This window comes from Pipistrellus kuhlii, unplaced genomic scaffold (genome assembly GCF_014108245.1).
Source record: "Pipistrellus kuhlii isolate mPipKuh1 unplaced genomic scaffold, mPipKuh1.p scaffold_m20_p_11, whole genome shotgun sequence".
Taxonomy (NCBI): Eukaryota; Metazoa; Chordata; class Mammalia; order Chiroptera; family Vespertilionidae; genus Pipistrellus; species Pipistrellus kuhlii.
The window spans coordinates 51,467,605-51,495,517 of record NW_023425416.1 but is presented as its reverse complement, the minus strand read 5'-3'; the positions used below and the strand labels follow the sequence as shown (position 1 = coordinate 51,495,517).

General features: G+C 71.2%; 1 protein-coding gene across 2 annotated transcripts; it reads left to right on the top strand.

Annotated features, from left to right (window-relative positions):
* SEMA3F (semaphorin 3F) lies at positions 1–27,300 on the top strand. Of its 2 annotated transcripts, XM_036432209.2 has the most exons (19): positions 1–497; positions 4,029–4,182; positions 15,729–15,889; positions 15,985–16,047; positions 16,138–16,257; positions 16,796–16,888; positions 18,094–18,187; positions 20,708–20,827; positions 21,232–21,371; positions 21,463–21,577; positions 21,907–21,976; positions 22,294–22,438; positions 23,748–23,970; positions 24,457–24,545; positions 24,640–24,681; positions 24,835–24,992; positions 25,452–25,519; positions 25,858–25,991; positions 26,226–27,300. In XM_036432209.2, the coding sequence occupies exons 2-19, from the start codon at positions 4,071–4,073 to the stop codon at positions 26,601–26,603; spliced, it is 2,325 nt and encodes a 774-aa protein (XP_036288102.1). In that variant the 5' UTR covers positions 1–497; positions 4,029–4,070; the 3' UTR covers positions 26,604–27,300. The 2 variants fall into 2 exon arrangements, with proteins under 2 accessions (XP_036288102.1, XP_036288103.1); XM_036432210.2 differs by lacking the exon at positions 16,796–16,888 and having other exon boundaries at positions 3–497.
* Positions 27,301–27,913: the final 613 nt, after the last annotated feature.

Sequence of the window (27,913 nt, the reverse complement as noted above, 5' to 3'; positions counted from 1 at the left end):
CGCCGGCGGCCGGAGACCCGAGCGGAGACCGGAGCGGAGACCGGAGCGAGCGGCCGCCGCGTCCGGAGAGCCCCGCGCGCAGCCCAGGCCGGAGCGGCGAGGAGCGCGAGCCCCCGCGGCCGCCGGGCCCCGCGCCATCGGGCCGAGCGGAGCGAGCGCAGCGCCCGGAGCTCAGCGCGCCTGGCCCGCGCCCCGCGCCCCGCTCCGGGGAATGCGCCCTCGGCGCGCCGGCCAGGGGCGCCCGCAGCCCACCCGGGGGGAGGCGGCCCCGCGCGCCCCTGAGCCTCCCATGGCCCGGGCGGGGGCCCGGGGCCTCGGCTGCTGACGCGCTCGAAGCCCTCGGAACCCGCTCAGCCGGGGCGCGGCACCGGCACCGGCACCGACACCGACCCGACCCCGGTTCGGGCGCAGCGGCGAGAGGCGCGGGCAGGGCCATGGCCCGGGGGAGGCGCTAGCGGGGCGCCTGCCGGGAGCCCAGGCCCGCCGCCGCGGAGGAGGTGAGTGCGGCGGGCGCGGCGGGCGGCGGCCCCTCGCGGTCCTCCGGGGGCCGCGGCGCCGCAACTCTGCGGAAGTGCCCGCGGCCGGGCGCCGGGGGTCCGGGGCTCCCGCGGGCTCGGGGCGCTTCCCGCGGACTCGGGGCGACGCGGCGGGAGCGGGCGCCGTGCCTGCGGGTCTGCCGGACCCTGTGCCGCGGCGGGGGCCCGGGGGGCGGGATGTGGCCTGCGGAGTCCCCGCGTGCAGACAACTTTTCCCTCCAGGTTCCGGGGCTCCCCTCCCGCCCGCCGCGCCCGCGGTCCCGGCGCGGGAATCCGGCTGCCGCTGCTCCGCTCAGCCTCTCCCTCCGGCGCCCGGCAGCGCGGTGCCCGGGGGTGCGCCCTGCCTCAGTGGCCCAGCCTGGCGGCCCCCAAGCGGAGGGGACCGCCAGCCCGGCCTTCCTCCCAGCCCTGGGCCAGCCTGAGCCCCCTGCTGCCAGCGTGGGTTTGCTGTTCCAGCAGCGAGTCTCCCCCCATCGGGGACCCAGCTGTTTGTGGGGTGTAGGTGGGCTGGCGGACCTGCAGGCCGGCCCGGGGCGAAGTGGGAGGGACCCCAGGACCGCGGGGCTCTCCCGGAGCAGGTGGGACCTGAGGGATCGGGGCCCAGGAGCGAGGCAGGGGGCTGGACCCCGGGCGGGGGCCGGCGGCGGGTAGGGAACTTCTTCCTGAGATGCTGTGAGCCCAGCCCGAGCACCGGGCGGGGGCAGACGGGGCTGTGTGCCTGGAGGTGGGCCGGTTGGGATTCCTGTTCTGCATTCACCCAGCCCGGCTCCCAGCAGCCTCTGTGCAGTTACAGCCCCGGGACCAGCACCCAGGGGTGGGGGCGCATCCCAGCCCCGCGGGGGTGGGCAGAGGGAGCCGAGCCTGTCCCCAGGTCCCCACGGGAGGGTCCGGGGAGCCGGGGCGCCGGCTCGGCCGCCCCTCCGGGCAGCTCGGAGCAGCCAGATCCGGAAGTGTGGCTGCGGGGAGGGCGGCCAGCTGGCCCCCGGCCCCCCTGCTCGGCTGGGCACACCTTGAGGGGGAGGATGGAGCGGAGCCCAGGTGACCTTGACTGGGAAACCCCCACCACCATCGGAAGGGGGGGCAGGCGCAGCTCTGCTGGGTGGCTCTGCTTCCTGGTCCGTGGGGTGTGGGGGGAGGGGGGCGCTAGGGGCTGGGAGGGAGCCTGGCCTGCGCAGGGGGCATACCAGGGCTGGGAGGGGTGGGTGCTGCTCATAATCTCTTCCTCACGTCCCCCCACAGCCCCTGCGCCGGCCCCCCCCTCCAGCCCGCAGTTCCCAGCCCCGAGGAGTCAAGCTCCCTTCCCCGAGGCAGGCTGTCCGCCCCCGCCCCACCCCCACGCTCGGCCTGGGAGGTCTGGAGCAGCTAGACAATCCCACCACCTAGCCCCTGGCCCCGACCCCAGGTACCTCCGGACCCCCTCCGTCTCCCGCCCCTTCCCTGCACCCCTCGCCAGCCCCAGCTCCTCGGTTCTTTGTTTGAGCGTCTCTCTCCGTCCCTCCCTCTCTCCTCCCTCTCTCCTCCTCCTCCCTCCCGCCTGCCTTCCTCCCTTGCTCCCTCCCACCAGCCTTCTTTCCTTCCTTCCTCCTCTGCTCTCCTCCCGGTGGGCTCCCAGGTGGCGGTGCGGCTCCTCCTCCGTCCACCCACCTGGGCCGGCGGCCGGGAGCCTGGGGTTGGGCTGACGGGATGCGTCCAGCGGCTGGCGGGGGGAAGTGGCTCCAGAGATGCCCTCCCCATCCTCCCTCTGTCCTCCTTCCTTTCTGCTCCTCCTCTCTCCTCCTCCGTCCCCCAGCTGCCAGAGGGGCCTGGACGTGGGCCTGAGGCCCCAAAAGACATGAACATCCCACATTCGCTTTTTAAAGGGCTAGAGCCTTGTTGGGGGGGGCGGTCCCTGCAGGAGCCCAGGAGGGCAAAGCCCTCCACCTTCTTGGCCGCTTGGGGGACTCAGCCCTGTCCTCCGTGACCCTGACCTTGTTGCCGTGAGCACGGGTGCAGGGAAATGAGGCCGCGGAGAGGAGGGAGGGGAGAGAACCGGAACCCCGCCCCCCCCATACATGGATCAGAGCTCCCCCAGGGACTCCTCCCAGGCCAGGACCCTGTCTCCAGCGTCTCTGAGCCCCACCCCACTGGCAGGTCAAGTTCTTGAGCAAACACATGCCTGTGCGAACATGTGTGGGCATGCACGTGAGCATGTGTGCGTGCGTGTCCACAATGGTTAGTGGGGCCTCCCGGGTGTACCCCAAGGGGGTGTGGCTGCACAGCCCTTCCCCACCTGGCCCCCATCAGCCTGCATTCAGCCAGCACCAGCGCTGTGCCCCCACCCCCACCCCTGCAGGCGGGGAAGGGGCTGGCTCTGACTCTCCCCTCCCCCAGCCTCCCAGGAGGAGCGTCTGTGCTGGGGACTCGGAGGGAACAGAGATGCCAGCACCCAGGAGAGGGCTTTCCCGCAGAGGGTGCCCCGGGGAGCGGCCAGGAAGCCCCAGCTGCGCCTCCTGTCTGAGGGACCTGAGGGGCTGGCCTGGCGGGAGAGGCCGGGGCTCGGGGGCGGGTCAGCGGAGGGCGCCAGGGGCTGCCCAGTGGGGCCTGGCGGTCAGAGGTGGCAGCTGGGCCTCACCCAGCAGGTCAGCCCGGGCAAGGCCCTCACCCACCCCAGGGCCCAGCGGTCACCTGGGCCCGGTCTGCCGGGAGGAGGCGTGGCCAGAGCAGGTCAGGGGGTGGGGCTCGCAGTGTGGCTCCTGGTGCCCCGGCCACCGCCGCCGGTGCCTCTGGGGGGGCGGGGAGCTGGCGCTGGCTTTTGCCGGGAGGAGCAATATGTTCCGACAACTGGTGCTGGGCTGCGTTTACCAACAGCCCGTCTGCCTGGGGAGACAACACTGGAAGCCACCGCGCCGAGACAGGCCGTGGGGAGCGGGCGCCCTCCCAGCGGGCAGTCCTCCCGCAGTCTGACCCGGATCCCGCCTGCTGTGGTTTCTGTGGACGCAGACTCTGCTCGTCCCTGCCCCTCCGGTCCTGGCTGCTGTGGCCCCCGAGTCTCGGCGTACCGCACCCCGCCAATCAGGCCCTGTCCCTGTGTGGGAGAGGTTTTCTGGATCCGCAGGGTGGCACACCGCTGGCCCAGCCGGGGGGGGCTGGGCGGCTGCTCGGTTGGGGGCAGCATGAGGAAGAGCCTGTGGGAACGCAGAGGCTGCAGACCCGGAGCCGGGCCTGGGGGTGCAGCGGGCTGGGCCGGGACCGGGAGTCTCCAGCCCCCCCTCCCCCCAGCGCTGTGACCCGGCCGCACTGGGGGCTTGGTCTTCAGGGCCGTCCGTTACGGAGACGAAATGGGGACCAGAAAGGGCGTGAGGCGCTCTCACTGGCACCCGGGCCGAGGGGTGGTGAGATGTGGCTCCCTGTCTGTTCAGATGGGGAAACCGAGGCCCTTGGCAGCCTTCCGCGCCGGACGTGGGCCGGACAGGACCCCGCTCTGCCTCACTCCACCCGTGGCTCTGCCTCCAGGTGTCCGGACCGCTGAGCTGCTCGGGGCCCCGGCCTCCCACGATGCCTGTGGCCTGCCTCCTCCTCTGGGCTTCCCTCGTGACCGGGGCCTGGCCCGCCGCCCCCGCCCAGGACCCGCCGCCGGCCACGCCCCGCGTCCGGCTCTCCTTCAAAGGTAAGGGCCGCCTCGGGTGCCGGCAGCCCGCTCCGGGCACAGGAGGGGGGGAGGGGGGAGGTCCCGGCACACGAGGACCCCGCGGTGGCCCTGGGGGCGAGGCCGGACAGGGAGGGACCTGCTCAGACATTTTGGAGAAGGGTCCTAAGCCCTGGTCCCTTCTGGAGGCAGAGGTGAGTCCGGCCTCGGGCCTGCAGGGTCTCCCCTGAGTGCGGACTGGGCAGCCGGGGGCGGTCAGAGAGCAGCAGGCACGGCCTCCAGGAAGCAGAGGCCCAGGACCTGCTCTGCAGGGTGTGGGCGCTTGAGCAGCCGCCCTGTGGGCGCGGGCGTGGGCGGGAGGGTTCCCAGGAACCGGGGAGGGCGCTGTGGGCTGTGCCCGGGGCGGGGACGGTAGGCCACCCGGTGAGCTCTGGGAGAGTGTGCGCTGTGGCAGGCCCAGCTCCTAGTCCCCAGGGAGGGTCCAGGGCCCGGCCGGGGTCTGCAGAGAGGCGCCGGGCAGGCGGGCACGGTGGCGCAGGGCAGCGGCTGAGGCCCGCTCTCTGCCTTCCCTGGAGGGCTGGGCCTTCAGAAGTCTGCTGTGCCCCCTGGGGAGGGCCTGCAGGACCCGGGTCACCCCCCAGCCCTCCGCCGTGGCCCTCTCCGGCCTGAGGTCACTCGGCCCAGCCGCCTGCCCGGGGCGGGGCGGGCTGGGCCTGGGCGGGCCAGGTTTCCGGGCGCACTTGTCGGGGTGAAGGGCTGGGCCGAGCGCTTTCCTTCCTCAGGCCTGGCTGCCGCCCAGCTCGCTCACCGCGCCTCGCCGGGTGCTGGGTTCCCCAGCCGGCCCTCCGCCGCCTGCCCACGGCGGGCCGGCCGGTGGGGCTGGGCGATGGGTCCGGGGGAACGGGTTTCTGAGGATGAGCCTGAGGCACCGGCAGAAGAGGGCTCAGTGCGGTGTGCAGACACAGCCCCGCTCCCAGGCGAGAGATGAGCCATTTATCCTGCTGACACCGCCCTCCTGGAGGAATTCCTCAGAGCAGATCAATAAATCCTGAAGGAGCCCGATTCGCTCTCCGTCCCCCTCCCAGCAGCCCAGGGTGCAGGCAGGGGGTTAGAGCACCCCTCCCCCCACAGGGCGAGGGTGGGTGGCTTGGCCTCCACACCCCAGGGACCCTGGAGCCCGACACTCACTCGGGGTTGTTTTTGTCATCACCCCGAGGCCACGGGAGGGCGTGGGGAGGGCCTCCTTGGCCTTCCAGGGACGAGGCTTTGTTCCCGTTTCCCAGAGAGAGAAACCGAGGCTCGGGCTAGGGCAGGCCAAGGTCCGCCGGGAGGCAGAAGCGAGGCCAGAAATAGGACCCCGGTGCCCTGGCCTGTCGACGCCGGACGCCCACGTCAGCCAGGCGATTCGCGCTCAGTTAGCTCCGAAGCCAACACCGCGGTGACTAAAAGCCCGGCTCCTGGCAGGCAGCCTGCCGGGCGCCGCCGGCCTGGCTGCCGGGCGGGGCTGCGGGGGCCTCGGGGCCCTTGCACACGCAGGGGGCCCCTCCCGGAGCGGCCTCTCCTGGTCCCACATGACCTGGTTTGATGGTGAACATCTGGTTTACCGGCTACTTGGGCACCTACTGTGCGCCAGGCCCCGTGCGGAGTGCCAGGGACTCTACGGTGAACGGGACGGGGGTACCTACAGTCCGACCGGCTGAAAGGCAGTGGGCACCCTGTCCCTGTGCCCCCTGGGAGCCCGGCTCTGACTGTGCGCCGGGCCCTGGATGGTCTGAGGCCGGTCGCGGGCAGGCAGGGGCCCTCGCTGAGGGGTGAGTCCTCCCCAGGTGTGGTGTGAGAGCAGCGCCTGCCCCAGGGTCCCACGCCTGGTGTGGACTGGGAAAGGGGGTTCTTCCCGGGGACAGAGGGCTGCTCCCCACGCCCTGGTGGCCACTCTGGTCCCGTGCCTCAGTTTCCCCATCTGTGCCTCGGACGGATAGAGCGGCTGGCATAGCAGGCCTCAGGGACCCGGTCCCGCTGCAGGGGAGGCGCTGGCATTCTGGGCATTCCTGCCCAGGGCAGATAAAAGAACAAAGGCAGGAACTGGGCCAGACTTGGGCTTGCTGCCTGCCCGTCGGCCTGGCACCCCCTGCCAAGCCCCAAGCGAAGAGGGGGGCAGGGAGAAGGGGCCAGGGGCCAGCCCTGAGGCCAGGCACAGTGAGGGGCCCATGGGAGACCCCCGGGGCGGGCAGGGTGCTCTCGGAGCTCACAGTGCCTGCGGGGACCGGAGAGCAGGGACCGCAGCCCCGCTGTCCTCCATCCTCCTCTCCAGGCAGGTCCCCTTCACCCCAGAGCCACCAACGGGGTCTGGGAGAAAGTCCCTCCCGCACCTGAAGGCACCACCGTGGCTGTGCGGGGAGGTGCAGCCGGCCGCCAGGGCCTTGTTCCGCTCGGGGAGTGCTCACTCGGTGCCAGGAGCCCCCCGAGGGCACCGCTGCCGCCCGGGCTGGACCTGGCTGGGCCTTGGGGCCCAGAAGCACTCAGTGGGGGAAAGAGGTCATGTGGTAGCATGAGGAGCTGGGCTGCTGGGGAGACTGAGGCAGGGGTAGGGGATGGGCAGAAGGCCATCTCAGCAGAGGGGTCGGGAAAGACGCCCACAATCGGAGTGACGGTAGGCGCCCCTCCCAGGGCGGCCTCCAAGGCCTGAGGCAGCCCCCCGGCTTCCTGGGGGCCTGGAGGCTTCGGGCCCTCAGGAGCAGGGCTGGGACGGAGCGAGGGGGGCCGGGGGACGCACTGGGGACAAGGCTCCGGGGCCCTGCAGCTCCGTCTTCCCAGCCTCCCTCCCAGGAGAGGCCAGGGTCGCCCTGGGCTGCCTTTGTGCCCAGGACACTCTCTCCCTTCAGAGAAGGAAAACCAGGATCCCCCAGGGCTGAGGGGCCAGGGCCCCGGGGCCAGCGAGGCCCTGCTGGCCCGCCCTGCCCGCCCCGCAGCCGCACTGACATCATGGGCATGTGGCCATGAGAGCCAGAGCCTGGGCTTTCCTTGTTAGGAGACGCTGAGATCGGAGGTCAGGAGGGGTCACCGTGGGTGGGGGTTGTGCAAGCCCTGCTGGCGCCGTGCCCGTCCCGGCCTGGTGCACAGGCGAGCAGGGAGCTTGGGGAGCTGGAGGACCCGCCCTTACCCCCGGGCTCCGGGCCAGAGCAGGCAGGGAGCTCCAGGTTGCAGGGGAGGCAGGCGGTGAGGAGCTGGGAGCCTCGGAGCCTCGAGGCCGGGAGCGGCAGGGAGCTGGGCAGGGTCAGGTGGCTGAGACAGCCACGGGCGGACCTGGAGCGGAAAGCAGGATGGGTGTGTGTTCCTGGATGAGCCAGAGAGAGGGAGGAAGGAAGACCCAACTCGTGAACTTGAGCCCAGATCCCTGGGTTTGGGATCAGCTTTCCTGGAAATGGGAGCTGCCTCCCTCCTGAGGGGGCTTGGAATGGCCGCTCGGAGCTGGGAGGTCCCGGGGGCTGGCTCCCGCCCCCATCAGGCCCCTCTCTGCCCTCTGGGGAGCGGGGACAGGTCCTGCCGGAGCCCCGCCTGCTGCCGGCCGGGCCCAGGGCTGGGCCTTCGGCCGCGGTCCCATCCAGCCAAGCTTGGGACCGGCCTGGTCTCCGGTTCCTGGTGCAGCGCCCGGCCCTCCCTGCTTGGCTCCGGCTCCCCTTGGCACCGCGGGGAGCTGGTGCATGCTCGGGGAGTAAATCATGTTCCTTGGCAGCCCCCGCTGCTTCGTAATCGTAAAGAATTTAAAGAGAAACCGCCGAGATAGAAATCTCATCCCGCTCATAAAAGCATCTTTCACCCTGTGGCTTGGGAGGCAGCCGCGGAGCGGGCTCCTGGCTGTCTGCACCTGTCTGCGTCCCAGCCCCGCGGCCTCCGAGGGGGGTGGGCCCAGGGTGCTTTCAGAGCCCCGCCCTGGCTCCTGGGAGACCCCCAGCTCCCGCCTGCCCCCCCCCCCCAGGCAGGGAGCGGACACTGAGAGTTGGTAGGAAGCAGAGGTGCAGGTGGGATGGCAGAGAGGACTGGCCCAGAAGGTGTGACCTCGGACCAGGGGCTCAGCCTCTCCCACGCCTGGCCCCTCCCTGGGCCTGGACACCTCGGGCTGTCCTGCTTGCACCCAGCGTGGGTGGGCCTCAAGCATCTGAGTCCCTCTGTGTCCCTGCTTCCTAACGGGGGTGCACACGGCGTGACCTCATTGCGCTGTTGGGAGGACTGGCCGTGAGTCTGGCTGTGGCCCCAGGAAAGGAAGTCTCAGCAGCAAGGAGCTCCGCTGCAGGAGGCGGGCAGGTGAGGGCCGGTCGGGGTGCCCTGGAGCCCCGCACAGCCTCACCTCTCCCTCCAGTTTCTGTTCTTCGGAGAGGACTGCAGGCAGGACCCTGAGCCCTGTGGGTGGAGTGGGGTCAGGAGGAGAATGGCTGTCATGGGCATCCTGGCGGACTTCCCGGAGGAGGCTACCTCTCAGACCGGGAAGGGCGATGGGGGAGGAGAAAGGGCAGGAGCAGAGCGGGTGAGTGCTGTGGCACCTTGGAAGGGGTCTGCTGGCCGGGGCCTCGCACCGGGTGCCAGGGGCAGTCTGTGCTTGTCCTTGTGACTTTTAAGCTCTTTTTAATCCCAGAGGTGGCCTGCGCCATGGGAAGACCCAGGGTGAGAGGTGCGGGGGGAGGGGGAGCCTGGCTGGGCCCACGATCGGCTGCAGGGACCCCCTGGGGCGCTGTCCCGGCTCCCGCAGCGTGTGCCGGGGACACCAGCCCTGGCTGCTCGCCGCGGCCGGGCGGGAGCTGGCCTGGCCTGGCCCGGCCTGGCGCTGGCCTGGGAATCCGAGCCCCGCCTCGAGGGCCCCTTGGCGCTCTGCAGACGCAGGGAAGATTCCTGCTGCATTTTTCTTAGAAACAGCAAGAGGGCCTCTGCCAGAGGCCTGGATGCCAGAAGGCTCTGGTGCCTGGGCTTGCTGGGCCTGGGCCTCAGGGAGAGGGCGGCGCCTTGGGCTCCAGCCCTGACCCCCGGCCTCGACCCTGCAGAGGCCGAGCCGGGTGCTGGCTGTGGAGGCCCGGGGAGGCCGGCCTGTGGGGGCGGGAGGCCTGGCTGTGCTCGGGGCCACCCGCAGGCACACCGTCTGCTCCCTCCGCAGGCGGGGACGGCCCAAAGCAGCGGCCCCTCTGGGACCAGGAGGCCCTCTGAGCAGCAGGCCTCAGCTCCAGACCCCCCTCGCCCCCCCAGTCTTCCTCCTTCCGCCCCCGCCCCTCACCGGCACCCTGACCCGTCCTTGGCTTCCTACCCGGACGTGCTCTTTCCTGAGGTCTCCCCTCTCAGCCGACAGCTTCAGCTCTTCCCGCTGCGGCTCCTGCTGATGCCCCGTCCCTCCCAGCGGAGTGCGGCCCCCTGCAGCCCACGGGGTGCTCCTCGGCCCTGCACCCCTGTCAGCGGAACGGCCGCTGTGTAGGGGACCCCCCCGCCGGGCCCCGTGGCCGGGCCTCTGCCAGGGCCCCCGTGTCCCTGCATCCACACCCACTCCCGCACCCCCGGGGACAGCCCTGAGCGCACAGCTGCCTGCACAGTGCCTCGGTTTCCCCACCAGATGCTGGGCAGGGCTGAGACCGTGTGGGGCACCCTGGGAGTCCTGCAGGGACCGGCCGCGGTGGGGCTGAGCTGTCCCCGGTGATTTATGGGCAAGCGAGCCGCGGAGTTTGTTGTCTTTTGCAGCTGCGGGAGGAGGGAGGAGGCCGAGGAAGGAGAGGGGTTTCCGGCGGCTGGAATGTGGGAGGAGGGGCGGGGCCGGCCTTGGAACCAGAGGCTCCGTCCCCACCTGAAAAGTGGGTCAGGGCAGCCCTCCCCTCAGGACCAGCCCCCCCGCTTCTAGGGGCACATTCCTGGGCGAGCCACTCGCCTGGCTGGCGTCCTCCCTGCGCCCTAACCCTCACCCTCTCCGGGCTGGGCAGGCCTGGACTCCGGCCGGCCAGTGAACGCCCAGGGGGCTCCCGCCATCACGCCGTCAGCTGTGTGCCCCCAGGGCCCATCTAGGACCCGTGGCCTCCGGGGCCACCAGCCAAGCCCTCGCCGATCAGGCAGGCACCCTGGGGCCGGCGGAGGGCGGGGACCCGCCCCTGGGACAGGAGGGAGCCCCTGACGTCCAGCGGGGAGAGGGGTGGCCCTCGGGGTCCACTGGCCTGTGTGCCCGGGAAGGGCCCGCCTTCCCTCCGGGCTGTGCCTGGGCGGAGCAGGTGGGCGCTGGGGCGGAACGGGCGTGGGAACCGCTGACCCAGCCCCTGGCCCCAACCCTCAGCCCCCAGTCCCAGTCCCAACCCCCACCTCTCAGCACCACACCCTCTCCCCAGCCCCAGCCCCAGCCCCAGCCCAGCCTCCTCACAGGGGAAGCCGCCCTGGCCCCTCCCCGGCCCGGCCGCCTGTTTACAGAGCAGCGGGATGTTTACAGAGCCTTCAGGAGGGCTTCCCACCGCGAGGATTCCATCGGGCCGGCATGTCAGGGATGCCAGCGGCGGTCCCCGCCTGGCCAGGCTGGCAGCGGAGGCACCTGCCCCCACCCTCCACTCTGCCCCTCCAGAAGAGTCCGGTTAAATTAGATTCAGGCGGAGTGGTTATTGAGCACAAACACTCCGAATCATTTACATGTTAATTATGCAGAATGGACGAGAGGCCACAATTAGCTGCTAATGGGGCCAGAGGGCTGTGACTGGCATTGTTGGCACCGACTGCTCACCTGCTTGGGGGCGAAGGAGGGGCATGTGGGTGGCTGCCGGGGAGCCCTCTGGGTCTCCAGTCTGGAGAGCCTGGCCCAGGGGTGGGCTCAGAGAGCCTGTGCCCCCAGGCAGACCCCCTGGACCTGGCTTCTAGGGGTTCCCATCCCGAACATCCTGGGGGGCGGGGGTCCTGGGAGGGCCCACAGCCCGGCCCGAGGGCGAGTCCCTGGGACTCGGGGCCTGTGTTGGCCTGGCCAGCGCTGGCGTCGAGGCCCCGGGGTCGGGGTCGGGGTCGGGGGTATGCCCAGCAGGGGGAAGCTGTGTGCAGACCTTTGGGGCTGCCCTGCCCCCAGCTCAGGGGCTGGCTCCTGGTCCGGTTGCAGGGCTGTGGCCAGGGCTGAGGCCTCCCGGCCGGCCGGCCGGCCACTCAGTAAAGCGGATGAGACTGGGAGCCGGGGGCCAGCCTGCCCGGGCCTTCCTCCGGGGCCCCTCGCCGCTGTCGGGGAGGGAGAAGGGCTGGGGGCCCCTCCCAGGGCCCCTGGGGGTCCAGGGGCCCTGGCCACACTCTGCCTCTCATGCCGTTGTCACGCTGCCGGCTCCTGCCGCCTCAGTGTCCCTCCTCAGAGGCGGGAGAGGACTGAGGCCCCGCCAGCACCCGCCTCGTTTCTTTTCAGCCGGGATTAGGGCTGCGCCAGCCCACGGGAGGTCGGAGGTCAGGGTGGGCCGCAGGGACCCGTCCCTCTCCCCGCAGCCGGGGGAGGGGCCTGTCAGTCAGCGCCCCTGCTTTGTGAGCGGTGACCAAGGGGGCGGCGCCCACCTCCCCCAGGGCCCCGTTCTGTGTCCGGGGACCGCAGCGGGGGCAGCGGGCCGGGCCGGGGTCCGAGGACCCGCCTCCCTGAAGCCAGGCAGCGTCAGCCGCCCCAGAGCTGCCCAGGGGCCGTGGCCGGTGTCCTGGCGGGACCAGGACCGGGACCTGGAGTGACCGTGGGGGGCGGGCGGGCGGGACCGGGGCCGGGGCCTGGAGTGGTGGTGGGGGGGGGCGGGCGGGGCTGCGGAAATGAGGTGTCTGATGCCAGAGCGGCTCTTCCTTCCCCGAGACGGGAAAGCCTTCCCGGATGCCGCCCACACAACCCGCGTCCAGCCGGTGAGGGGGCGGGGCGCTCCGGAGGCGCCCCAGGGTCAGAGGTCATCCAGGCTGGAGTCCCAGCACCCACAGAGCCTGAACCGCACCCCTGCCCCTCCCTTGGCACTGCCCTGGGAGGGCACCCTGCCCTCCGAGCTGGGCCTGGGACAGTGTGACGCGAGGCACGGAGCAGGGACTGGCCTGAGGGGTCACCAGGCTGGGTCAGGGCAGCCAGCACACACACTGGTGCCCCCCACCCCCGGCCCCCAGGTCCTCCGCCCAGTCCTTGCTCCTTCGAGGGCCGGACACCTGCTGACTGCCTGGGCCTGAGGGAGCGCACTGCCCGGACCGGCTGCGCTGTGACGGGCCTGGTTTAGTTCCCCCCACAGTCTGGATGCACGCTTGCCCCCAGCCGCCCGGGCCTGGGGAGCCCCCCCCCCCAGGGTGTTCGGGGCCGGGTAGAGCCAGGATGGCGTTAGGGAGGGCCGGGCTGAGTCAGCGGGAACCCCTGGCCCTCTGCGCCCTCCCCAGCACCAGGAAGTGGGGTGCAGGACGGGCAGGGTAGATAGATGGTGACCCGGGGGGCTGCTTCCACGGGCAGAGAGGGTCCAGAAAGGATGGGGGAGGGACGGAGATGCTCAGCGTTAGCGTTTCCTGTCACCCGGGCCCTTGAACTTCAGAGCTCTGAGGCCCAGCCAAAGAGCCTGCCGGCGAAGCCCACACCAGACCAGGCTCCTGACCCGGTGCCCGCCCTTCCCCACCCGCCGGGCTCCCCGGTGTCCACAGCCACCAGCACCGCGTCCTGTGACCCAGAGCCATTGACGCCAATCCCGTGGCCGCCGGGAGCCGGCCCAGGGTCCTGAGTCATGGCCCTGTGATGGAGTCACCTTCCTGCCTGGCTGTCCCGCGGGCACCCCACCCCCGGCCCGGCTGGGCTGGGCCGCCCCTCCCCGGTCCAGAGGCCACGGCCTCCATGGGACGCCCACCCTCCATGCCCTCTGGCTGTCACCTTCCTCCTCAGCCTCCGCGTCCTGTCCCTCGACTGAGCTGAGAGGCAGGTGTCAGATCCCACGCGTGTCTCCCCCCGTCAGTGTCCTCATTGCTGGGGGAGGGTCTGCCCTCCCTCTCCCTCAGGCAGGGGGGCCTGGGACTTGGGGCTCGGGAATGGGGAGCCACAGCATGGCGGCGGCGGGGGGGGGGGGGGGCTAGAGCCCAGGCCAGAGTGGGGCAGCGGAGGGGGGGCGAGCCGGTGGCGTCCTGGGTCTGAATGCTTGGAGCCCCCCCACGCCCAGCGTGTGTGTCTGAAGGTGCCAGCGCCCCCCTCCCTCCCTCCATTGTCCCCCAAACACCCCTTCCCGGCGCGCTGTGCCCCCAGCCGGGGTATAAATAACCCTGGCCGGCCGGCCGGGCTGGGGGGCTCTGCTGGCAGCCCCACTTCCTCCCGGCCACTTCCTGGGGGGGCAGTGTTTACTTTCCTGTTGTCACTGGCCGGGCGGCCGGGCGGGGACCCAGCGGCCCGACAACAGGTGCCGGGCAGGTGCCCAGCCGCCCGGCCCGGACTTCAGAGGCGCCGCCAGGCCGGGCCGGGCGAGGCCCAGCCAGCCGGCCCGGCCCTTTGATCCCCGCGTCCTCCCGCCCCCGAGGTCGGCCAAGGTCATCACCTGTGTTCCTGCCGCCCAGCCGGGAGGACGGACACGGCCTCAGCCCGCAGGCATGGCTCTGCCGCTGAGGGAGTCCCCTGGCTGCCGTCCCCCCGCCCAGCCCAGCCCAGCACATCCGGGCGCTCTGACCACGTTGGCCTCAGCAGCCCTCCGCACTGTTCCCGGCAGCAGCTGCCGGTGGGCCGCCCTGACCGATGGGACGGGGCACTGCTGGCCTCCCTCAGGCCGCCCTTTAGGGTCTTGGGCCCAGCTGTTCTCCCTCTCCAGACCCCACGGGATTGCCCACCTGTGGATGGTCACCACCTGTGAGGTGGTCACCAGCTGTGAGATGGGTTAGCACCTGTAAGATGACTAGCTATAAGATGGGTCACCACTTCTGAGATGACTAGCTGTGAGATGGGTCACCACTTGTGAGATGGTAACTAGCTGTGTATGAGATGGTCACCAGCTGTGAGATGGTAACTAGCTGTGTATGAGATGGTCACCAGCCGTGAGATGGTAACTAGCTGTGTATGAGATGGTCACCAGCTGTGAGATGGTAACTAGCTGTGTATGAGATGGTCACCAGCCGTGAGATGGTAACTAGCTGTGTATGAGATGGTCACCAGCCGTGAGATGGTAACTAGCTGTGTATGAGATGGTCACCAGCCGTGAGATGGTAACTAGCTGTGTATGAGATGGTCACCAGCCGTGAGATGGTAACTAGCTGTGTATGAGATGGTCACCAGCTGTGAGACGGTAACTAGCTGTGGGCTGGGTTAGCAAACGTGGGCTGGGGAGACAGGTCATGCCTGGCCCCTGGTGACAGCCTCGTCCGATTCAGGACGTGTGTGCAGTCACGCCTGGGCCCCGTGTGGACACGCGTGTGCTCTGTGTGCTCCATCGCAGGCCTCTGTGCTGGGGTGCTCATCCCCCTCATACATCTCCTGCTGAGCGGAGACCAGCGGGGGAGGGGCTCCAGCGGGGGAGGGGGCGCTTACCAGGGTCCCCGGCTCTCTCCCTCCAGAGGACGGCTCCCAAGTGCCCCGGGTCCTGTGTGTGCCCCTGCCTGTCCCCAGCCAGTCCCTCCTGTCCTTCCCCCGAGGACTGCCCAGCAACCAGGGGAGGGAGGGCCTCAGGCAGGAGAGAAACCTAGGACCCCCCGCCCGGGGCTGCCCCCACCCCTCCCGAGCCCGTCACCCTGGGCTGGGGAGCCCCGGGGCAGTGGCCGCAGGCGCGTGCCTGTGGCTGGCTGGCCCGCTCAGACACGGGGACGCCGTGGCTGGCCTTGCCCTCTGTCTGGCGGTGAGGACAGGGCACCCGGCTCCGTGCCAGCGTCTGCGGCTGTCCTGAGCTCACCTGCCCCCGAGGCTCCTGTGGGCGCGGCCCTTCCAGGCAGACGCTTTGATGGCCGCCCGCTGGCTCCTGCCCGCTGTCCTCGCCCCGGCCGGCTGGCGGGATTGCCGAGGAATCGGGGTGCAGCTTTGGTGTGGTCCCTTTCTGGCTGGCCTTGCTCCTCCCAGCAAGTCAGCGACGAGAGCCTGGCTGGCGTGGCTCAGCGGTTGAGGGTAGACCCGTGAACCAGGAGGTCACGGTCAGGGCACAGGCCCGGGTTGGGGGCTCCATCCCCAGTGGGGGGTGCAGGAGGCAGCCCCTCAGGGCTTCTCTCTCATCCCTGATTTCTCTCCCTCTCCCTCTCCCTTCCTCTCTGAAAGCAATAAAAAATGTATAGTTTTAAAAGCCTAACGGGTGTGGCTCAGTGGATAGAGTGTCAGCCTGCGAACTGAAGGGTCCCGGGTTCGATTCCGGCCAAGGGCATGTACCTTGGTTGCAGGCACATCCCCAGTAGAGGGGGCATGCAAGAGGCAGCTGATGGATGTTTCTCTCTCACTGATGTTTCTAACTCTCTATCCCTTTCCCTTCTTTTGTAAAAAAAAAAAGTCAGGGACTAAAGAGGAAGCTGGGTGCTCCCCGGAGGCGGGACCGGGGGTGAACATGACCAGTGGGGGGGGGGAGCCCCCTCTGCCAAGGGGTGTGTGACTGGATGGTGTCCGAGGGCCCTGACTGCTGCCGCCGCGCCCCCCCCCCCCACAGAGCTGAAGGCCACGGGCACCGCCCATTTCTTCAACTTCCTGCTCAACACCACGGACTACCGCATCCTGCTCAAGGACGAGGACCACGACCGCATGTACGTGGGCAGCAAGGACTACGTGCTGTCCCTGGACCTGCACGACATCAACCGCGAGCCCCTCATCGTAAGGCGGGGCGGCGGGGGCGGGGCGGGGCGGGACAGCGGGGGCCGGGCCTGGGCGGGGCGCTGGCCGCGCTGACCCCTGGCCCGCGTCCGCAGATCCACTGGGCGGCCTCCCCGCAGCGCATCGAGGAGTGCGTGCTGTCGGGCAAGGATGGCAACGTGAGTGCGGGGGCCGCGCGGGGGGGCGGCGGGCGGTCCCGGGCGGGGCCAGGCGGGCACCTGCGTACCTCCGGCTTCCCTCTGGCCCAGGGGGAGTGCGGGAACTTCGTCAGGCTCATCCAGCCCTGGAACCGGACGCACCTGTACGTGTGCGGGACCGGCGCCTACAACCCCATGTGCACCTACGTGAACCGCGGCCGCCGCGCCCAGGTGAGCCCGCGCCCCCTCGCAGGGAGGCTCCGTCCAGGTCTGGCGCCGGTGAGCGGCCGCCCTCACCGCGCAGAGCCGGCCCGGCACCCAGACACGCTGACAGTGCCTTTCTCATAGGTGGTGCGAGCAGAGGCGGTGAGCTCACTCCCCGAGCTCGGGGCCCCGGCCGGCTCCTAGCAGGCGCCTCCACCCGCGGCCCGGCCAGGGGCCCGGCGGGGCCTCGGCATCACGGCTCCTGCCACTCAGCCCCTTCCCCAGCTCTGCCTGCCCCGCCCGCTTCTGCCCTTTTCCATTTCTGTGTGGGCACGTGTGTGGCTGGCGTGACCGCGTGGAGCGTGTGTGAGAGTGACAGGTCCGAGGGGCACGTGTGTGCAGGTGTGCGCCTCGCTGTGTATGTGCATGCACAGGCGCCTCTGTGTACTCGGGGAGCCCGGTGCTCACGTGTGTGTCTGGCGTGTGTGGTGAGAGGCGGCAGCCCGAGCCCGCTCCCCAGCCCCTGCCCCCCTCCCCGGCTCTAACCGGTTCCTCGTTTCCTCAGGCCACGCCCTGGACCCAGACGCAGGTGGTCAGAGGCCGAGGCAGCAGAGCCACGGACGGTGCCCTCCGCCCGACGCCCACAGCCCCACGCCAGGTGGGCTCCCCCTCCAGGCCCAGGCCGGGCGCCCGCCTCTGAGCTGAGCCCCTCCGTCTGGCCCCCTGCCAGGACCCATGCCCAGGCCGGCCCCCCAGACCCCCACCTCTGTGCCCCCCCAGCCCCTCCCCTGCAGTGACTGAAGGCCCCCGGGATTCACGTCCGCTTGTGTGCACCTCGCAGGCGAGAAACCGTGAAGCCACCAGGTGGGGAAGACGGAAGCCTGGGGATAGCCATGCCTGAGCCCTCCGAACACATGTGTGTGTAGACATGCACAAACACATGCCAACATATGTGTGGGCACACATTTGCTCAGCACCCCGAGTGGGAACATGGCACGTGTGTGCAGTCCGGCATCTCTCCATGTCCCGGGCCTCCGTGGGCCCTGGTTGGCTCAGCGGCGGGAGGGGCAGAGCTGTCTGTCACTGGGGCTGGGCTGGGGGCTGGGCAGGGGCGGGCAGGGGGCCAGGGGCTGCCGGTGAGTGAGGGCAGATGGTTGAGAACATGTGTGTCTGTGGCGGGCAGTACTGAGAATGGGGACCATCAGACTGCGTGTGCGCCAGCGTGCAAACAGTGGGTGCCGAGTGCTGCCGTAGAGCGTGCCCAGCCGAGTGTGCAGCTGCCGTGAGCGTGCCCAGTGTGTGTGCAGCCCCATGTGTGCTGGAAGTCGCGTGTGCAGCGTGAAACTGGAGACGGGCCTGTGCACACCTCCCATCTCCTCCCCCGCCACCCGCTGCACCCCTGCCTCTGCGCCTCCCCCCCTTCTCCCAGGAGCCCCTCCCTGTCTCCGTGCCTTCCCAGCCTCCCTCTGGCATCCCCGGGGCGGGCGGGCGGGCGGGCGGCTTGGCCAATTCCGTGTGGTTTGGGGGGGACCCTCCCAGGCCTGGCTGCCTGGGGAAACCTGGAGGCCCACGGGGCAGGCAGAAGGCCGGGCCTACCAGTCAGTCCGAGGACGTGGGTGACCACAGAGCCCGCTGACTGGTGGGACCTGAGGGCGAAGGACAGGACCCAGGCCCGTGGCCGTGCCCCCACCCTGACCGTGGCTGTCCTGGGCCCAGCGCAGGCCTCGCCCACCGTCCTGCCCCGGGAACCTGCGGAGGGCTGACCGGGATCTGGGGAGGGGGCGGTGCCCAGGCCCCCGGCTGTGGACCTGCCCCTCCTCGGCCGTGGCCCGCCCCGCGCGCTGAGCCGCCCTCTGCCTGCAGGACTACATCTTCTACCTGGAGCCTGAGAGACTCGAGTCCGGGAAGGGCAAGTGTCCCTATGACCCCAAGCTGGACACGGCCTCGGCCCTCATCAGTGAGTGCCCCCCTTCCCACCCCCTGGAGCTCTGCTTCCGAGCGGGGTGGTGCCTGAACCCCCAGTGGGCCCCACTGGTGGGGAGGGGGCTTCAGCAGGCCCCAGTGTGAGGGAGCTGAGGGGCAGAGATGGGGCGGAGGGTCAGACCCCCCCCCCACACACACACACAATCTAGTGTGGCCGCGGGCAGCCTGGAGGCGGGGACAGGGCAGGCTGAGTCGGGGGGGGGGGTTAAAGAGGAGTAGGGGGGTAAAGGGGAGTAAAGGGGTAAAGGGGAGTAAAGGGGTAAAGGGGAGTAGGGGGGTAAAGGGGAGTAAAGGGGTAAAGGGGAGTAGGGGGGGTAAAGGGGAGTAAAGGGGTAAAGGGGAGTAAAGGGGTAAAGGGGAGTAGGGGGGTAGAGGGGAGTAAAGGGGTAGAGGGGAGTAGGGGGGGTAGAGGGGAGTAAAGGGGTAAAGGGGAGTAAAGGGGTAAAGGGGAGTAGGGGGGTAGAGGGGAGTAGGAGGGGTAGAGGGGAGTAGGGGGGTAAAGGGGAGTAAAGGGGTAAAGGGGAGTAAAGGGGTAAAGGGGAGTAGGGGGTAAAGGGGAGTAGGGGGGTAAAGGGAGTAGGGTAAAGGGGAGTAGTAAGGGGAGTAAGGGTAAAGGGGAGTAGGGGGTAAGGGGGTAAAGAGGGGTAAGGGTAAAGGGGTAGGGGGGTAGATAGGGGATAGGGGAGGGTAAGGGGGGTAAAGGGGTAGGGGGTAAAGGGGTAAGGGGGAAGTAGAGGGGTCGGTAGAGGGGAGTAAAGGGGTAGAGGGGTATTAGGGTCGGGGTGGTAGGTAGGGGGGGAGTAGGGGGGGGTAGAGGGGAGTAAAGGGGTAGAGGGGAGTAGGGGGGGTAGAGGGGAGTAAAGGGGTAGAGGGGAGTAGGGGGGGTAGAGGGGAGTAGGGGGGTAGAGGGGAGTAGGGGGGGGTCGAGGGGGGAGGTAAAGGGGTAGGTTAGCGGGAAGTTAGGGGCGGGGTCGACGGGGAACGTTAAAGGGCGTTCACGTATGCAGGGAGTAGGGGGGGTAGAGGGAGTAAAGGGGTAGAGGGGAGGGGGGTAGAGGGGAGTAAAGGGGTAGAGGGGAGTAGGGGGGTAGAGGGGAGTAGGGGGGGAAGGGGGGGGAAGGGGGGTAGAGGGGAGTAGGGGGGTAGAGGGGAGGTACGGGGGGGTGGTTAGAGGGGAGTAGGGGGTTAGCGGGAGTACGTAAAGGGGTAGAGGGCGTCGGGGGGGTAGAGGGGAGTAGGGGGAGTAGGGGGTGGGTTAGAGGGTAGTAAGGGGGTAGAGGGGAGTAGGGGGGTTAGAGGGGAGTAAAGGGGGGTTAGTAGGGGGGTAGATGGGGTGTGGTGTGGTAGAGTGGAGTAGGGGGGTCGAGGGGAGTAGTGGGGTCGAGGGGAGTAAAAGGGGTAGAGGGGAGTAGGTTGGGGGTAGCGGGGCGTAGGGGGGAGGGGGGTAGGGGGGAGTAGTAGGGGGGGTAGAGGGGAGTAGGGGGGTAGAGGGGAGTAGGGGGGTAGAGGGGAGTAGGGGGGTAGAGGGGAGTAAAGGGGTAGAGGGGAGTAGGGGGGGTAGAGGGGAGTAGGGGGGGTAGAGGGGAGTAGGGGGGTAGAGGGGAGTAGGGGGGTAGAGGGGAGTAAAGGGGTAGAGGGGAGTAGGGGGGGGTAGCGGGGAGTAGGGGGGTAGAGGGGAGTAGGGGGCAATGATCCCATCGGGTGTCCTCGATTTGCCTGGGAGGCTGGGAGAGGCCGCAGGATGCACCCCGGGGAGTCCCGGCCCCGTGACCGGTGGGCAGTGCTTTGGTCTGGCCAGGTGTCTGGGGAGGTTGGGGGATGTTCTCTGAGGAGGGAGGGGTCCTGTCTGGGCCTCAGGAGCAGCTGCCACCCCTGCCCACAGGGGCGAGCCCCCCTTGACCCTGGTCCCGCACTGTCCTGCCTCGGAGCACCTGCCGGCGCCAGGCCCTGGGGCAGGGGGTGGGCATCTCCTCCCATCCTGGCTAGCGAGAAGGTCCCAGCCTAATGGCAAAGCCCAGCCAAGGCGGCTGCGGGGCAGGGCCCCCGGGGAGGCTGGGAGCGGGCGAGGGGCTGGCGGGCCAGGTGCCGGCATCCCCGGGCGGAGCTGGGATTAGAACTAAAGTCTGTGAAGTTACACGTGAGCCAGTCCCTTTAAAAGGGGACGTGCACCCAGCTCGCTGCTTCCTGGCGTCTGGCACTGACTGTCGCCCGCTCCTGAGGGCGGATCCTGAGGGCAGATGCCCTGTGAGTGGTTGGAGGGTGGGCGCCGTCAGGACCGCCCTCGGCTCGCAGCCTGCAGCAGCCACCCCCAGAGGTTTCCCCAGAAATGGGCTCTGGTGCTGAACCCCGTCCCCAGGGCCTGTCCCAGATTGCCAGCACCCACTCACCAGGCCCTGGGCAGCGGGGGGCAGGCCCGGCCCCGCAGGTCAGTGGGCTCCGGATGCCGGCTCCCGGCCTGGCAGAGGGCGGCCCCTGACCGGCCCTCCGCCCCCAGACGAGGAGCTGTATGCGGGCGTGTACATCGACTTCATGGGCACGGACGCCGCCATCTTCCGCACACTGGGCAAGCAGACGGCCATGCGCACCGACCAGCACAACTCCCGCTGGCTCAACGGTGAGCCCGCCCCCAGGCCCCGCCCAGGCGGCAGGTCTGGGACATCTCGGGGATTCCCAGCCCTGTGCCTGGCTGGGGAGGGTTGGGGTGCTCCTGGATTGGGGGTGGCTGGGGAGGGTCGGGTGCCCCTGGATTGGGGGGCTGGGGAGGGTCGGGTGCCCCTGGATTGGGGGGCTGGGGAGGGTTGGGTGCCCCTGGATTGGGGGGGCTGGGGAGGGTCGGGTGCTCCTGGATTGGGGGTGGCTGGGGAGTGTGGGGTGCTCCTGGATTGGGGGTGCTGGGGAGGGTCGGGTGCCCCTGGATTGGGGGGGCTGGGGAGGGTCGGGTGCCCCTGGATTGGGGGGGCTGGGGAGGGCTCGGTGCCCGGGATCGGGGGAGGTGCCCGCTGACGCCTGTGCCCGCAGACCCCTCGTTCATCCACGCGGAGCTCATCCCGGACAGCGCGGAGCGCAACGACGACAAGCTGTACTTCTTCTTCCGGGAGCGCTCGGCCGAGGCCCCGCAGAGCCCCGCCGTGTACGCCCGCATCGGCCGCATCTGCCTGGTAGGCGGCCGCCGGCTCCGCCCTGACAGCCCTGGGCGGGGTGGGGGCCAGGGGACGGGGCCCGGCCCTGACCCGGCCCTGCCCCCCCCAGAATGACGACGGCGGCCACTGCTGCCTGGTCAACAAGTGGAGCACCTTCCTGAAGGCGCGGCTGGTGTGCTCCGTGCCCGGCCACGACGGCATCGAGACGCACTTCGACGAGCTCCGTGAGTGCGGGCGGGCGGGGCGGGCAGTCACGGCTCCGCCCGGGCGGTCACCCCGGGGGCCTGGGCGGGGCGGGCGGGGCGGCAGTCACGGCTCCGCCCGGGCGGCTCCCCGGGGGCCTGGGGGGAGGGGGCGGTCAGAGCCCCGGGGCGGTCACCCCAGCTCCGGCCTTGGGGGGGGGCGGTCAGAGCCCCGGGCGGCCTCCCCGGGGCCTGGGGGGGGGCGGTCAGAGCCCCGGGCGGCTCCCCGGGGGCCTGGGGGGGGGCGGTCAGAGCCCCGGGGCGGCTCCCCGGCTCCGGCCATGCCCTCCAGCGGCCGCTCCTCTCCCCAGAGGACGTGTTTGTGCAGCAGACCCAGGACGTGCGGAACCCGGTCATCTACGCTGTCTTCACCTCCTCCGGGTGAGGCAGGGTGCTGGGTGCTGGGTGCCGGGGCGGGTGAGGCGGGGTTCCTCCGGGTGAGGCGGGGTGCTGGGTGCTGGGTGCTGGGGCGGGTGAGGCGGGGTTCCTCCGGGTGAGGCGGGGTTCCTCCGGGTGAGGCGGGGTGCTGGGTGCTGGGTGCTGGGGCGGGTGAGGCGGGGTTCCTCCGGGTGAGGCGGGGTGCTGGGTGCTGGGTGCTGGGTGCCGGGGCGGGTGAGGCGGGTGCCTTGGGCGCCGTGAGGGGCTGGACGGGAGGCCCGGGCCCAGGTCCGCCCGGTACCAGCTGCGCCCACGGGCAGCTCCGTGTTCCGAGGCTCCGCCGTGTGCGTGTACTCCATGGCCGACATCCGCATGGTCTTCAACGGGCCCTTCGCGCACAAGGAGGGCCCCAACTACCAGTGGATGCCCTTCTCCGGGAAGATGCCCTACCCGCGGCCGGGCACGGTGAGCGGCTCCCGGCCTCCCCGAGGCCCGAGCAGGGGGGGCACAGGGCAGCCCCGGGGCGGGGGGGGCGGGGGCACAGGGCAGCCCCCGGGGCGGGGGGGGGCGGGGGCACAGGGCAGCCCCCGGGGCGGGGGGGCACAGGGCAGCCCCCAGGGCGGGGGGGGGGCGGGTGCACAGGGCAGCCCCCGGGGCGGGGGGGCGGGGGCACAGGGCAGCCCCCGGGGCGGGGGGGGCACAGGGCAGCCCCCGTGGCGGGGGGGGGGGTGGGCGCACAGGGCAGCCCCCGGGGGGGGGGGGGGCACAGGGCAGCCCCCGGGGCGGGGGGGGGCGGGCGCACAGGGCAGCCCCCTCGCCCGCAGCTGAGGCTCCTCTGCCTCCAGTCCTCACCTGAGTGCACTCCCCATGGTGTGTAGGGGGGGGGGCAGAGAAACGTCGATGGGAGGGACACATGGATGGGGTGGGTGTCTCCCACACAAGGCCCAGTCAGGGCTGGGGGTGGGACCTGCAGCGGAGGGACCAGGGACGAGGGACGTGCCCTTGACCGGAATCGAACCGGGGACCTTAAGGCCACAGGCCGACGCTCGATCCGCTGAGCCAGACCAGTAAAGCGGAAATGTTAACACCACAGCTGCGCGGCTGTGACCGGCTCCGCCGGGTCCGGAGCAGAGCCGGTGGGCGGTGTGGCTCCTGGCGGCTCCTGGGGGCGGCTCCTGGGGGCACTGCTCCTGGGGCGGCTCCTGGGGGCGGCTCCTGGGGGCACTGCTCCTGGGGCGGCTCTGGGGGCTGCTTGGGAGCTGGAAGTTGGGGGAAGAGCTCAGGGCAGACGCGGGAGGCGGGCTGGTCAGCGTGGGGCAGGCAGTAGGTGAGGGGCGGTTGGTGGAGGTGATGCCCTGATCTTGGGGTTCAAGGCCACAGCAGGCAGTGCGGCTGGTTCAGTGCCGCGGGCAGTCAGCAGAACTGGAGGCTGGGCGGGGCGGCCGGTGCTGACGGAGTTCAGGGCCTGCTGAGCGAGCGGGCTGGGCGGCTGGGGCGGGTGAGGGGCATCGGGGAAGGAGACCTTGGCGGGGCGGGGCGGGGGGAGTGGTCAGCTCTGCAGAAGGTGGCCGCAGGCCTGGCACATGGGGCCAGGGGGGAGGCGTGGGGTGGGCACTGTGGGGCCTGGGCCTCCCCTGGAGCGGGCGCTGCGGAGGCTGGGGCAGGGCAGGCGCCCGGCTGACTGAGGAGCGAGCAGCGAGTGGTGGGCAGCAGACAGACAGACGGACAGAGGCCTGTCCTGCGGCCGTGGGCCTGACTGCTCGCCTGCCCGCAGTGCCCGGGCGGGACCTTCACGCCCTCCATGAAGTCCACCAAGGACTACCCGGACGAGGTCATCAACTTCATGCGCAGCCACCCGCTCATGTACCAGCCCGTGTATCCACTGCAGCGGCGGCCCCTGGTGGTCCGCACGGGCGCCCCCTACCGGCTCACCACCGTCGCCGTGGACCAGGTGGATGCAGCCGACGGGCGCTATGAGGTGCTTTTCCTGGGCACAGGTACCCACTGCTGCTCCCTGCCCTCCTGGGCCCGCGGGGTGGAGGGTGCTTCTCCCAGAGGCTGGGCCCCTGGCAGAGGGGTGGCCACCGGCTGGTCAAGGTCAACTCCGCCCCCTTCGTCCTCCGGAGCCGGCTCCCTGGTGCCAGGAGGGGTGGGCAGACCCCGTCCTCACCCCTGGGGACGGGCACCACGGAGGAGCAGGAGGGGGGGCATGGCAGACGCCTCCAGGATACGGGGGTCCCAGCGCAGGCTCTCGCAGGCGCCCTGGTGAAGCGCACCCCCCGGCTCCCCCCGGCTCGGCTCCGAGCGGTGCCAGCAGGGTCTGGTGGGGCGGCCCTCAGGCCTCCCCCGTCATCGGGAGGCTCCGGCCCGGGCACAGCCGCTGGCCACTGCCCTCGGGGTTGGGCCCTGGTGGGGACGGGGCTGAGGCTGGTGCCCCTCCCCCAGCGCCCTCAGCCCCTGAGGCCCTGCCCGGCCCGTTCCAGACCGCGGCACAGTGCAGAAGGTCATCGTGCTGCCCAAGGACGACCAGGAGGTGGAGGAGCTCATGCTGGAGGAGGTGGAGGTGTTTAAGGTGGGTGTGACCCCGGTGCCCGCGCCCCGCTCAGAGCCACCGGGTGGGGCGGGAGGTCCCAGAGCCCAGGCCAACCAACCCTTCCCTCTCCCAGGACCCCGCACCCGTCAAGACCATGACCATCTCCTCCAAGAGGGTGAGCTTCCGGGGGGCGGGCTGCGGGGGGCAGAGCCTGCTCCCCTTCGGGGTCCTGCCCTGGGCACAGGGGTGGGGAAACTGAGGCACGGGGCAGCACGGGAAGGGGCCCGCCCAGCGGGGGGAACTAACCCTCCCCCTCCCCCGCCCCCAGCAACAACTGTACGTGGCCTCGGCCGTGGGCGTCACGCACCTGAGCCTGCACCGCTGCCAGGCCTACGGGGCCGCCTGTGCCGACTGCTGCCTGGCCCGGGACCCCTACTGCGCCTGGGACGGCCAGGCCTGCTCCCGCTACACCGCCTCCTCCAAGAGGTGCGCCCGCCGGCCGCCCGCCACCCCCGGCACAGGCCCGGCCGGGGGGGGGGGGGGAGCCACAGGCCCGGCCCGGGGGGGGGGCCACAGGCCCGGGGGGGGGCACAGGCCCGGGGGGGGGTGCACAGGCCCGGGGGGGGGTGCACAGGCCCGGCCCGGGGGGGGGCCACAGGCCCGGGGGGGGGCACAGGCCCGGGGGGGGGTGCACAGGCCCGGGGGGGGGGGCACAGGCCCGGCCCGGGGGGGGGGCCACAGGCCCGGGGGGGGGCACAGGCCCGGGGGGGGTGCACAGGCCCGGGGGGGGGGGGTGCCACAGGCCAGGCCCGGGGGGGGAGGTGCCACAGGCCCAGGCCCCCTGGGGCGGGGGGTAGGGGGGGGAGGCTTGGCACCCAGGGGTGCGGGCCCGGGGGATGGGCGGGCGGATTCCTCAGGCGGCCCGTCCGCGGCTCTCCTCCCCAGGCGGAGCCGCCGGCAGGACGTCCGGCATGGGAACCCCATCCGGCAGTGCCGGGGCTTCAACTCCAACGGTGAGTGCGCCAGCGCCCCCTACCCGGCCCCATCCCACCCCGCCCCTACCCTACCCGGCCCCATCCCACCCCCCCCACCGCCCTACCCCCCGCCCCCATCCCAACACCCCCCGCCCTACCCCCTGCTCCCATCCCACCCCCACCCCATCCCACCCCTGCCCTACCCCCGCCAGCCACCAGGCTCTCCCCAGGCCCAGGGGATGGGGTCTCAGGCTGCCCGCAGGGGTGAGGGCTTGGGGCTTCAGCACTGGGTGTCCCAGCACCCTCCGGCGGGGGTGGGGGGTGCCCTGCCGGCAGCTCCTCACCACCCCGCCGCCCGCCCGCCCGCCCGCCGGCAGCCAACAGGAACGCGGTGGAGGCGGTGCAGTACGGCGTGGCCGGCAGCGCGGCCTTCCTCGAGTGCCAGCCCCGCTCGCCCCAGGCCGCCGTCAAGTGGCTGTTCCAGCGCGACCCCGGCGACCGGCGCCGCGAGGTGACTGCCGCCCCCACCCCCTCCTCACACCGCCCAGGCCACCCCGGGTGGAGGCAGTGCGACCGCCTCGTTCCGCCGTGAAACCTGCACTGGGGCTCCCGGGCCCCGCAGCCCGAGCTGCCGGCGGCAGGGGCACAGCCGAGCCCCCTCTGCCCGGGGTTCGGGGTCCCAGCCCGGGGTTCGGGGTCCCAGCCCGGGGTTCGGGGTCCCAGCCTCCTCCCGCTCCCCTCGCAGATCCGGGCAGAGGAGCGCCTCCTGCGCACGGACCAGGGCCTGCTGCTCCGCGCGCTGCAGCCGGGCGACCGCGGCCTGTACTCGTGCACGGCCACCGAGAACAACTTCAAGCACGTGGTCACGCGGGTGCAGCTGCACGTGCTGGGCCGGGACGCGGTGCACGCCGCCCTCTTCCCGCCGCCGGCCAGCGCCCCGCCCGCCCCCGGCGCCGGCCCCCCGCCGCCCGCGGACCAGGAGCTGGCCCAGCTGCTGGCCCGGCCGGAGGTGGGCCTCCTCCACCAGTACTGCCAGGGCTACTGGCGCCACGTGCCGCCCGGCCCCCGGGAGCCCGCGGACCAGAAGCCCCGGAACCGCCGCCACCACGCCCCGGACACCTGAGCAGCGCCCGCCCGCCCTTACTATAAAGACACATAGATATATATATATAAAACGTCTATATTCTACACGCCCGCCCCTCAGAGACAGTATTTATTGGTGGTTGTACACACCCGCCCCGGCCGGTCAGAGACGGACGCAGAGGACGGCCACCCGGCCCCGCCGCCCGGCCGCCCGCCACGGCCGCCGGCCACGGCCGCCGCCGGGACCCACGGGACACGGACCCACGGACTGGACCCCTGGCCGGCGCGCGCTGTGCCGGGCCGCCCACGCCGTGGACGGGGGACTCCGCCGACGGGCGGGAGGGCCGGCTGGCTGCGCACGGAGGGGGCGAGCGTGCGGCCATCATGGACGGCCCTGCCCGGGAAGGGCTGGGTCAAGGCCAGCCCGCCCGGGTATTTATTCTCTATTTATTGGGGATGAGAAGAGGACGCCGTGGATGGGGGCCCGTCAGCCCTCCCTGCCTGGCCGCGCCCTCTGGGCCGTGGCTGCCGCTGTGGCTCGGCTGGCGCATTGCAGCGGGCTGGGCACCGGCGGGGCTGCGGGCACAAGCCTGGGGTTGGCCGGGCTCCCTCCTGCGCCCGCTCTGGGCGAGGGGTGTACATAGCTCTGGGGGCAGGCGGATGGGGCTCCCGGAGGCCCTCGCCGCCCCGGCCCCCCGGGCTCCATCTTGTTAATAAACACTGGCTCTGGGACTGGATTGCGGCTTCTCCTTGGCAGGGGCAGGAGGGTGGGGCTCAGCCCATGCCCAGATCGGCCGCTGCTGCCCCCTCGCCCTGTGCAGCCTGGCACTCGTACCCACCCGTCCTCCCCTGCAGGCGCTCCCCTCCTGTTGTCGGTCCTTCAGCTCACCGGCGCTGTGTCCGCCTGGTGCCGGCGCTGGGGCAGGAACGGCCACCGCCCTGGCCGCAGCCCCATCCTGCCTGCCTGCCCTCGGCTCAGCAGGGGGAGGCGGCGGCTGAGGAGCCCGGACGGGCTGAATCGGGCCGGCAGCGCGGAGCCCTGGGAGGCCTGTGGGTCCAGCGGGCGAAGGCCAGGCCTGGAGGCCGGGAGCCAGGGAGGGACGAGAGGACAGTGGGTTGGCCTCACTTTAAATAAACTCAGGATGCAGAAGACAGGTGTTTGGGGCTTAACCAGCCTGGGCTCCTGCGCTCCACGCACTGGCAGAGGTGGGTGGAGGACGGATGGGATTGAGGCCCCGGACAGGCCCCTCCCCAGCAGGAGCGGTGGGGAAGCCATGGGGATGGTCCGCGCTGTGCTGGGGCCGCCCACCTCGGGCTCCTGGTGGCAGATGGAGCGGCCTGAGAAGGCGG